The 11,695-nt window shown below is 40.5% G+C and overlaps 2 protein-coding genes across 3 annotated transcripts; both read right to left on the reverse strand.

Moving 5' to 3' along the window:
• Nucleotides 1–28: 28 nt before the first annotated feature.
• Nucleotides 29–6,639, reverse strand: LOC121743485 (cytosolic enolase 3-like). 2 transcript variants are annotated; one of them, XM_042136788.1, is made up of 12 exons: nt 6,153–6,637; nt 4,500–4,674; nt 4,207–4,278; nt 4,014–4,130; nt 3,800–3,880; nt 3,176–3,252; nt 3,005–3,108; nt 2,385–2,483; nt 2,089–2,174; nt 1,342–1,428; nt 763–960; nt 29–553 (listed from the first exon to the last, which is right to left on the reverse strand). In XM_042136788.1, the coding sequence occupies exons 1-12, from the start codon at nt 6,410–6,412 to the stop codon at nt 485–487; spliced, it is 1,425 nt and encodes a 474-aa protein (XP_041992722.1). In that variant the 5' UTR covers nt 6,413–6,637; the 3' UTR covers nt 29–484. The 2 variants fall into 2 exon arrangements, with proteins under 2 accessions (XP_041992722.1, XP_041992723.1); XM_042136789.1 differs by lacking the exon at nt 29–553 and having other exon boundaries at nt 803–965; nt 6,153–6,639.
• Nucleotides 6,640–7,423: 784 nt separating this feature from the next.
• LOC121745378 (exocyst complex component EXO70H1-like) lies at nt 7,424–9,602 on the reverse strand. The gene has a single exon (XM_042139251.1). The coding sequence runs from the start codon at nt 9,474–9,476 to the stop codon at nt 7,557–7,559; it is 1,920 nt and encodes a 639-aa protein (XP_041995185.1). The 5' UTR covers nt 9,477–9,602; the 3' UTR covers nt 7,424–7,556.
• Between the last annotated feature and the right edge of the window lie 2,093 nt (nt 9,603–11,695).

An 11,695-nucleotide genomic window follows, 5' to 3' on the forward strand; every position in this document is an offset into this window, starting at 1 on the left:
TACCGGCAATCATTATAATCACAATTGGTTGTCCAAAAAATGGTTTAAATTATGTCACCGATGAAAAAAAAGGATAAGTTTTGGAAACAAAGTGAAATGAGCTTGGAGTTTTGTAAACCAGGTAGTACTTCACAAACGTTCTAAACCAATTAAACCTAACCACATATGAGAGAGATGCAAATCCTGAAATCTTCATCTGGTGTGATTCGTGTTTGTCTCCAAATCTTAAGCAGCCACTGCTTGAGAAATAATACAACTCGAAAGCCATTGTCTGAGGCACTTGGATTTCATGAAATAGTGCTCAGCTGAAACTGTTCAAATATCACAAACAAAAATCACAGACCTCCATCACATGAAGGTGGCTGGAGCTTTCGTTATATCCGAGCTATTCCCCTATCTCATGTGTTGAGCAACAGGAGGGACTAAGAGGAGCTGCATTAGCTCAAGGAAAATCTTGGTGAATAAAAAAAAACTGCGGATATTGTTAAAAATGCTTCCAGTCATCACCAGCATATATTGCTTGATCACCTAGCTCTTCCTCAATTCTAAGCAGCTGCAGATACAGAGGAACAGTTTAGCTATATTACTATAGTCTAAACATGCATCCATCAGAAACTTCACTAAGCAACTTATTAATAAGAAACTGAAAGGTATCAGACTCTTGGATGTGAACTAAGCAACCTTAATTTGAGTAAGTCAGTGTCCACCCTTAGACCATATTTGAGGGAAAAGCAAACAAACAAAGGATAAAAAGATCTTAACCTGATTATACTTCGCTAGTCTCTCCCCACGGCAAGGTGCTCCTGCCTTAATTTGGCCAGTAGCAAGACCAACAGCTATATCAGCTATGAAAGAATCTTCACTTTCCCCACTCCTCTGAGAAATCACCACTCCCCAATTGGCATCCTTAGCTAACTTGACTGCTTCAATGGCCTCAGTTACAGTTCCCACCTGATTGACCTGAACTTGTAGTGTGAGCAGAAAAGAGCAGTGAGGAACACATTGTCATAGAATATAAATGTGTATAATTAAGTAGTGATTAGTTGAAATGGCCACTGGAAACCATGAAATCAACATCATTGACAACCCATGATAACCTAAATAAAAATCTCCATATGCATCATCAGACTGGACAAGCTTATATTCAACTGAGCTAACAACTTCCTTTTGAAAAGAAAATCTCAGCTAAAGGCATAATTGTCCTCTTCATGCTCTACATGCTTCCTATGTTGTTCTTTTGCTAATAGTGCATAAAGTGAACATGCAGACGAGAATAATTTAAAGGTTGAATAACAACAATTTTCGCATATTGTGAGCCTTTAATTATTTATTAGGAGTTACCTTAAGGAGAAGAGCGTTGCAAGCTGCCTCCTGTACAGCCCTCTCAATTCGTTTTGGATTTGACATCAACAAGTCATCGCCCACAACCTGAAATGAAAAGCCACTCCAGATCTGAGAGGATACCATGAATGGATATATGCTTTTCAAAGTGCGATCACACCCTGCATTAACCAACCTCATAGACACAACTTCAACTTTTCCAAAATCATTCAGAAGGATATGGTTACTTGAATAACAATATTTGGACTGGAGGGACTCAATTCAGTTTTTCTCAAGATCGACTGAACATTGTAGACAGCTATATCTATTGCTCAAGTGAAACACGATCTTTTGCACAGTAATTCGATGTAGAATTGCAGAATTTCCTTAAGTACTAGATGACAAGTGTTCAGCAAAGTGGGTTTCTTTGTGTTGGTGGGTCAATGGAGTAGGTCTGGATATAGATATCCAATAAGCCAACATCCAGGGAAAGTAAATCAGCAATAAAAGCTTGGCCATTCATTTCGTCAATATATAAACTATCATGAATTCTGTGGATATTAAGAGCGAGAACATGTAGATAATGAAAAAAAATACATACTCAAATGAAAGCTCAATTATCAAACTCGTCATTCACATTACAAACAGAAGTACTTACAGCTGAAGCTCTAATTTCATAGAATTCAGGCTATGTTTGTATGCTGTCTATTCTAACAACTTCAGAAGGATAAATATTAAACCAAGTATCAGCAAATATGAGAAACAAACCTGGCAAATCCCAAGACTGGAGAAATATTTTGAGTGCTCCCAGTCTTCCTTATCAAATGGATCTCCAATTGACACAATAGGGTAGGCTGAGAGAGAACCATTATATGTTTTAGAGGACGAGTGACAACATGATAGAAGCCTACTTAGACTGCCAAACAGCTACAGTCAAAAGTTTTAGAATAGAAACATGAACTGCTATTAAAAGATCTTTAGAAAGTTCTATATAAATAGCAAATAAAAGAACACAAACAGTAATAAAAATACCAAAATAGAAATCAACGTTGAGATGAAGATACCTTCACAAAGTCCTCTATACATATCAATCATGTCCTCCCCAGATTTAAAGTTTTGACCAGACCTATTTGATATTTTGTGATCCAAATCATACTTGGTACCTAAATAAGAAAACAGAGAAAATAAATCATTATGTCATTAACTATATAAGCAGATCAACCAAAGATATAATGCTTAGATGAAGCAGGACAGGTTTCAGTTTTAATCATCACAAGGCTACTAACAAATTTCAATGCACCATTGTACCATATGATCTCATGCACATATTTTCAGGGTTTTCTCCAGTGTTTAGACAAATTTTTTCATTCCTATTCAAATTAAACAAGCTAAACTAGACCAAAGAGTAATTTATCTCTATATTGCAAATCTTGGATTGGAATAGTTGAGTCCTGCCACTGTCATTATAAGCCCATTCCTTCTCCATGTTAGTTTCACGGGCAAGATTTTGATTGTGCTGATGAAAGAATAGGTGGATCATATGACACCAAAACTTCTCAGATAATCTGGGAAGGGAATTCCTATGTATGGGACTTAATTGCCTCTCTATTAGTAGTTTAGTACAGAAAAGAATACATTTTCCTCTTAAAGTCTAGATGTCACTTTATGGGACGAAGAATATCACCTATGCAAAATTCAGTAGCCCCAACACCAATTGCTATCTTTATTTTCTCGTTGTATCCCGTTCTTCCAATGGCTTCCTTTACAAAATCCAAGCCTTCTTTCAAGCTGCAGGCACAAAAACATAAGATACCTAGGTTCAGATCTGCAGATGATACCAAATGAGGAAACTTGCCTGGCTATATCGGGAGCAAAACCACCATCTTCTCCAACGTTACATCCGTGTGAACCATATTTTTCTGTGATCACAGCCTGAACAAGCAGGACGAGAAGTTGCATATATATAATGGAAACAACTACGAGGAAATCAGTAACAAGATAATCAAACAAGGTAAATGCATACTTTGTGAAACATAAACATAGAAAAGAGTTTATTGAAAATTTGCCAATATTCTGGATGATCCAGATCGTGAAAGGTTACATCAATTGTATACACACCAAAAACTTTGTCCTTGAGGTATACACACATATATACAACATCAAGTATACTGGCATATAAAATCTACTTGCATACTACTAGTGTACTAAAGGAACTCCATCCGTGACATTCCAACATTTGAATGAACCACAAATGGAGTCTTTTGAAATTGATTTAAGTTTGAAAAATGGAAACAAAACAGACAGCGAGACATCAAAGATGAGAAGTCCTAAAATAGGCATACAGCTTAAACTGTAGAGTATGATTGGAAAAACAGAGAACAATAAGGTTTTCATCATATAAATGTGCATTTTTGTAGAACAGAAAATCCACCAGATTTAATACAAAGTTCGAAGACATCTTTGTTTCTGGAGGATTCACCTTTAGATGATGATAAGTCTCAGCTCCCATCTGCAGAGCCTCCTCAAATTTTTTCGCCCCTACAGGAAGGATCATGATTTCCTGATCACAATTACAATAAAAAGTCACACAAGGGGTTAATGCTCATACTAAGCAGGGTGTTTAGATAAATATTAGTTCAAATAAGTATGTAAACATCCATGGCGTGCATTGACATAATGATAGATTGTATTACCTGAATGGCAAGATTGTTCCCAGCATGGTCTCCGCCACCTATGAGAGTGAAAGCTGGAACAGGAAGGTGATATCTTGTTTTGCCAGCTAGATCAGCAATATGTTTGTACAATGGGACCTGCATAAAAATTTTTGAATCAAAATGAGATCTATGTTTTGTAAGATTAACCTGCTACGTGAGTCAAGAATTATGCCTCTTTTTCAGCTGCCCCTGCTCTGCAAGCAGCCATTGAGACTGCTAGAATAGCATTCGCCCCAAGCTCACCCTATCAAATAGAATACAAATGAGCTCGATTTAGCATGTAAACAAATTAGCATGTCTTAGAAATGGCAGGAGGATACTACTTCAAAAAACTGACAGGAGAATGCAATTAAAGTGAGAATGTGTAAAGCACACATCACTTGATTCTGAGCCTCTCCATGAATACATAAATAAGAATATTAGACAAACTATATAACTGAAAACTGAAAACTGAAATGGAGCTACCTTCTTATCTGTCTTGTCCAAGTCTATCATGGCTTGATCAATTTGGGCTTGGAGAGTTGGATCCATACCAATTAAAGCTTCCGATATTTTCTCATTAACATTCTTGACAGCTCTACTTACACTATTACCCAGATACATTCCCTTGTCTCCATCTCGCAACTCAACAGCTTCATACCTGCATACAAAAGGAAATAACAAATTTACAAGACCTTACTTCTGAATGTTATACTTCATAAGACGCTGCATCTTTACCCATGTAAAGAAGATGGTAATTGATGAGCACAGATAAAACATACAATGATAGATGCAACCCAGTGTGGTATACCTTATGTTGGAAAACATAAATGATTCAGATGAACAATGCATATAAGAAGGTCCCGAATCTCATTCCAGACATTTCTATAAAGAATTATTGCAAATAGAAACAGTAAATTAGATTCGAGTCAATACCAGCATCAAATCATCCAAAAACTAATAAAGTTGATCAGAGGAACTGGTAGAGCCACAAAAGGTAGTTTTTGTAACAAAACAGGAAATTTATATATTATTCTGGCACTTCCTCGAAAACATCCTAATTTCTGCTAAATGACCATTAAGAGAAGCTTCAAAAGCAGATGCAAATTTACATAGGAGAGGAGCATCCTAACAGCTATATTTTATATCTCAAAACCCCTGGACAACTCACTAGATGGCTACCTTCCACAAAGAAGGATGAGAATGAAACTCAGTCAGTTGTCAAGAAAGGAGAAGTCATCTGATTACCTACCTTGCACATATGCTGCTTCAGCTTCTCTATCTGTTCTTTTAAATGGCTAGACCTCATAAATTAATGACAGTAATTCTCCTAAATTTTCAATACTTAGATTTGAAAAAAATGGATGTAAAATAATTGAATGCTAGTTCGAGTTGTGTACTGAACCTTGTTATTCAGAAAGTTATTTCCTATCATTCTTGTCCTTTTGAATCAGTCGCCAAACACCAAAATACCTGGACATCCCCTACAATTTGGAGAACACTAAACGTTCCAACTCCAGCACTGGCCATTTATATTAATCACCTTCCCTACAATTTGGAATATTATACTATTATGCTGGATGGTTTTGTTTTAATATATTTAGGTTGATGAATCCTATAACCATGGTGAATATGGGCTAAAGAGTTGACTAATTGGAGCGATGGAGATAACTCAAAGTTTGTGGAAACCCAAGAAGATAAGTCACACCAGCTGAATGAGGCACAACTATTTCCAAGAGCATCTGGGTGAACAGAAAAAGGCTCTATCCTAAAACTGAAATATTTCCAAGCAAGTGCGGAAAATGCAAAAACATATTGCAAATACTCCATTTATGAAGCTCAACATCTACTTTTTCAACTACAAAAATAGAGTTCGAAACATGTTGACCTCTGACTAGCTACACAATCCACATTGTTTCACAATACCTGAACACAAGCTATCAAAGGTCAGCGCATTGGGGCCCTAACACAGTAAACCAAGCCCATAGACATCATGTAAGGACCTTAGCTTAACGCAACTAGCGTGAATTCGTGGCAATGGCATCCCCATTGTAACAGAAACTAAGGCAGAACAGGGCATTGAGGTGGAGAAGAGAGAGAGAGAGAGAGAGAGAGAGAGAGAGAGAGAGCAGCGCTTACATTCCATAGGTGGAGCCGCTGGGCGCGGAGGCGCGAAAGACGCCTTTATTGGTGTGCAAATCGACTTCAACAGTGGGAATCCCTCTGCTATCGAGGATTTGCCTGGCTTTAAGGTTGGTGATGACGGAGGTGACGGATTTCTTCAAGTGATTGGAGATGAAGAGCACGGGATCCGGCGTCTTTGCCCTAACGGCGGCATTGACGGCGTCCTCAATCTTCCGGGAGAGCGTATGCTTGTCCAGATACTCCTGCACCGACATTACCTTCTGCTTAATTGTGATATGGTTTCAGCTTTCAAATTTCTTCCTCTCCCGCTTCTGCTGCAGCTACTGCCAGCTCAAGATCGGCGATTGGAATATGAATATGAATAAGAATTGAAACAGGGGAACAAATTATAATAGATCGGAAATTGACCGAGGAAGAAATGGGGTTTTAAGCAAGAAAACTGTTCCTGCTTCCAAAATTACAGTAATTTGTGGTGATACAATATTTTTTGTAGGATTTATAGTAATCAACCTCAGCAAAATAAAACATGATGATATTTGATAAACAAATGTGATTAAAAATTATAGTATTACCCAATAAAGGCCCAGAAGAATTAAATCTTCAGATTGAAGCCCAAGAGTTTTTCCAAAAGAAATGGAAGAAAGGCTATTATATATGAGGTCCACTTAATATTGCAAATTGGGCCGCACAATCCTCGTATAGATTGGTATGAGAGATTTTCAGGTATTCGAGAAGTACTATCCGATTATGGATTGTGTTTTTTAAATGTAGGGTATCCTCATATGATATTTTATTTAATCTCTCTTAATTTTAATAGAGTCTTGGTCTATCACTCTTCAACTGAAGTTTTCTTCTTCACCATTTTCCCTATTCACCACCACCTATACTCTCTTTCTGCTATTTCCTGCTATGCTAGATAGATTGATGGCCCATTTTTACACGTGTATTGCAGTAGATATTTTCGTCTTTATTGTTTCGCCATTTGGACGAATAATTGTTTCGTTCAGTTTTTCCGGATAAAAGTGGAAGCTTGTATATTATTTTTTCATGTCCAAGTCTAATTAATCTTTGTGGCAAGCTCTCTTCACATGTAGGAGAATGTCTTTCTCAACAAATTTTTCCCAATAGTTTTTCAATTACAACTAGATTACAACGTGTTTCATTGTCTAATTATTTTTGTGACAAGCTCAGATTTTTTTCTTGTAATATTTGTCGTTAGCCGAAATTTTTCGTGTAATATCTATGTGCATAATACAAATGCAAAATTATCAAATAAAGTAGCGTGTATGTTCATGATAATCATAAGTCCTTCTCAAGGAGTCAGTTCATGATTATCAGCTTCTAGAAATTAGAGTTGTCGTTCGTTTGTCATCCACAAAAATACTAGATAAACAACATTTAGCTATCAAACTGTACATGTAGAGGCGACGAGGAAACTGATGTGTCGTTATCAGACGACGCAGCAAAAAACAAGTCCGACAGGTAATTGCTCAAATCCTCAGGGACATATCTGACAATTGAGTCCGTTCCGAATCTGAATCTCCTCGCGTAGTCGTCTCTGTGCTTGTTGTAAAACATCCGGTAACTCGGCACGATCCGTTTCGCTAGAGATATCTTCATATCATCGCGCAGTTTCGGGTCGGGTATGACCCATGAGGTCTGCTTCTTGTACGCCTCCTCGAAAGCTGCATTGAACTGCTCGAAACAATCCGTCACTTGCTCGGGAGAAATCTCCGCCGTCGGTTCCTCAGGCAGTGCAGCCATCACTTTGCTCCATCCCATCCGCTGGTAATTCGAGAGATACTTGCTCACTTTCGCTCTGTTTTCGGATATCCATTCGGCTCCCATCAGGAGCCCCAGTTTGGAGTTCCGGACCTTCGAAACGACGTAGTTTAGGTTGTTGGCTAGGAACAAGTAGGACAATGCGACGTCGTTGTACTTCACCGCCTTGCCGTCGAGCTTGCAGAGGAGGACGAGAATCAGCCACGCTAGCCTCGTGGTGATCGCCGCCACGCAGGGGTCGTCTGCCAAGGCGGAGGTGGGGCTCGAGAAGTAGGCCTGCGGCAGAGGCGTCTCCGCCGCCACCGACCAGTCGGCTATGATGACGGAGACCGCGCCGCTGTAGTCCGCCAGGAAGACGAGGTAGTTCATCACGTAGCGCGTGAGCGGGTGGACGCCGCCGCCGGCCGGCGTCTTCGACGAGTCCTTCTGAATCGCCGCCTCGAATTGAGTCAGTATAATCCTCACCGATTCGCCGAGCTTTACCAGCGCAGCCTCCGCCTCGATCCTCACCGCCGCAGCGGATTCGTGAGAGAAGATCGATTCAATATCTGGCCACAGATCGGAAATCGCCTCGAATAGATCTAGGGTGCGGAACATCTTCTCCGGCGAAAGGATCTTCTTGCATCTCCCGAAGACCTCCGGGAAACTGAAGAGCCTCAACGCCGCATCTTTCGAGATCTCAGTGAAGCACGATTCGGCGATCTTCTCCGACGAAGAGAAGACTATGTCGCAGAGAATCCTCTCACCGCAGAATAAGGTTTTAACGGCAATTTTCACTGCGTGCAGCCAGGTCTTAATTTTCTGCTCCAGAACGCTCCATTCCATTTTCTGCATCTGGTGTTGGCTCAATTTCTCAACTCCGAGATAATACAAAGTCTCATCAATTATCGATTTCCTGACGAGTTTGTAAATATTGACGCATTCTCTGCCATAGCCAGACGCAATCATACAGTCAGCGATATTCCTCAAATCCGCCATCGCGAGATCCGCCTCGGCGTTCTCGCCGCGAGGTGGAGTTCTAGGCGGCGTTGTGCTAGTGCTCTCCTCTCCTTCATCGGAGATTTCATCTTCATGGTAGTAGTAGTCGGAGACGCTGGATCGGGCGGAGGCCCTAGACGAGCGGCAGGAAACCGATTCGGAGTCGAGATTTTTTCTATTTGCAGATAAAATTAGGTGAAACTCCTTCTCCAGTCTCTTGATTGCAATCTGCATCAAGTTCTGAGCTCGGACGAGTTTATCGGAGCCGGAGCTGAGCTTGACGTAGTAGTGCATCGCGTGCTGCAAGCTGTTCACTGCATCGAGGAATTTTCTAGCTTCTCTTCTATCATCGACGAAGAGCGACGAGAATTCCTGGTGTCTGTGTGCATCGATGGCCGATGCCGTGATTATGACCTCAGCGAGGTCGAGATTCTCCTCCATCATGGTCTCGGAGAAGGACTGGTGGCTGGAGCATGACGGCGTAGAGGACGGAGAGGCAGAGGCGGAAGAATGCCGCGACGGAGAAGAAACTCTCTTGGAAAATATCGAACCCTTCATTTTTTTTAAAATTTGATTGATAGTGAGAGAGATAACAATTAACAAGGTAAGGCTTGATGAGAGTAATTGAGAGGTTTAGGTGATGATGTGTTGTTATTGGGTGAGAGAGAATATTGGTTTACAAGAGGGGAAGGGAAGGGCGGGTATATATAGAGAGAGGTTGACAAGGATTACGCGGTGTTGGTGTTATTTGTTTGAACGTTGAAAACAATACTAGTAGTAGTAGTAATAATTTGGGGGCAGGGGATTGGTTGGCGTGTCGTAGTCACTAGTCAGCGTCGTTAATTACCATGGGAATACATTTGGACGAAGGTATAAAAGCTATAACAAGTCGTCTCGCATGTAAAATTCGATACATATATGTACATTAAAACCGAGGTTCAAAACAACTAAAAGCTAAGATTTGTAATTGTATTCCGCGTGGACTAGTTACAAGATTGATGTGTATAAAATCTTGTGAATTGCTTTATGCTTTTTGTAGTTTGTTAAATTTACAACGGCTCTATATATCTTCTACGAAAGTTCTATTTTACACTGGAAAATTAAAATATACTCCTATATATGACATCGAATAAGGGAAACTCATTTACAGTTTCCTACTTTTATACAAAATATACCTTATTGTATAATTATGATTATCCACTAATTAGAATGTTTTATGAATGCATGGGATTGACAACTTTATCTTGATGGACTAAATTACTATTGGAAAATAGATTGAGTTGAGTGAGATCCAAAAGCTCGATTAACAAGACACTCCTAGACTCCTAGCAGCAGAATACTCCACAATGCTAAGGCCATCCACAACGCTGTCTCTATACCGTCTCTTAAACCGTCTCTTAACTACTATTTGAGCACTATTTGAGGGCCCCACTGTCCTTTTTTCCTCCATCTCTTAACTAAGAGACGGAACCTGCAACGCTCCGTCTCTTAACCGTCTCTATACCGTCTCTTAATTACTATTCATTCAATTTAATTTATAAATTTTTTTTAAAACCCAATTCAATTTAAACAAACACACTTTATTAAAATTAAAACAACATTACAACTTAACATTAAAAAAACGAAGACATAATTAAAATTCTAAAAAAATAAAAATGACATAATTTAATCTTCTCCGCCAAAATTTTCCCAAATGTGTTCAATTAGATCCTCTTGGAGTTGGGTGTGGGCGCTAGAGTCGCGTGTCCTTGCCCGAATAGCCAACCGTTCTTGTATAGATGGATGCGCTCCACTTCGCGGCGGACTACTTGCGGTTGAGCTTCCGGGGGATTCGGGGTCGAACCAATTTCCGGCATCGGTTCCTTCGTCTCGGACAATCATGTTGTGCAAGATTATGCACGTATACATGATGTCGACCATGCTCTCCATGAACCACGAACGAGCCGGGGCTTTGATGATGTTGAAGCGCGCTGGGAGAACCCCGAACGCCCTCTCCATATCCTTGCGCACAGCCTCCTGCTTCTGCGCAAAAAGGGCCTGCTTTGGGTTCGCTGGCCTGCCGCACGTCTTCACGAAGGTCGGCCACTTCGGGTAGATGCGGAAAGTATTCGCTATGTGGAGAAAATAGCGGTTTCCGCATGCGGAAACGGCGACGGAAATAGGTATCTCCCCAAATCGGGTTATCGCAGAAGTAGTCGCGTACTAACCGTGCGGCGGCTTCCTCCCGGTTCCGATTGATGTACTTCCGGGAGCGTCGTGGGGGTGGTGCGGCTTCCTCCGCCTCTCGACGTCGATCTTCTTCGAGTGATTGTTCCATTAATTGACGCATTTGCTCAAAATGATCCATTTGTTTGAGTTGATTGAAGATGGAAATTGGAGTGATAGAGAGGATTTGAGAGGAATAGATGTGTGTTTGTGTTTGAAATGAGTATGAAATAGAATTATTTATAGAGTAAAAAAATTAAAAAATTTAAAAAATGAAAATAAAAATTTAACGGTAATATTACCGTTTGAAAAAAAAATATTTAATTAAAAATCGATTTTTTTTAAAAAAAAACGAATTATTGCGTCATCAGTGACGACGCCCACTCGCGGGCCAGCGAGTGGGCGTCACGCACGCATGGGGACGTGCCAAGTGTCCCTGGCGCGTGACGAGCCATCTCGTCTCGTGTCTCGCCGAGACGAGCTACGCGACGAGACGGGCGCGAGATAGAGACGAGATGGGCGCTGCAATGCGTCTCGCGGGGGTCTCGTCTCTCCGAGATGAGACGCGAGCC

The sequence above is a fragment of the Salvia splendens genome, chromosome 8, assembly GCF_004379255.2.
Source record: "Salvia splendens isolate huo1 chromosome 8, SspV2, whole genome shotgun sequence".
NCBI lineage: Eukaryota > Viridiplantae > Streptophyta > Magnoliopsida > Lamiales > Lamiaceae > Salvia > Salvia splendens.

Coding starts and splice junctions, on each gene's coding strand:
- LOC121743485 (XM_042136788.1), bottom strand. CDS start 6,412: ATGTCGGTGCAGGAGTATCTGGACAAGCATACGCTCTCCCGGAAGATT. Junction 3,253..3,799: donor AGACTTATCATCATCTAAAG/GTGAATCCTCCA, acceptor CTGCTTGTTCAG/GCTGTGATCACAGAAAAATA. Junction 2,484..3,004: donor GGCTACTGAATTTTGCATAG/GTGATATTCTTC, acceptor TTTCTTATTTAG/GTACCAAGTATGATTTGGAT.
- LOC121745378 (XM_042139251.1), bottom strand. CDS start 9,476: ATGAAGGGTTCGATATTTTCCAAGAGAGTTTCTTCTCCGTCGCGGCAT.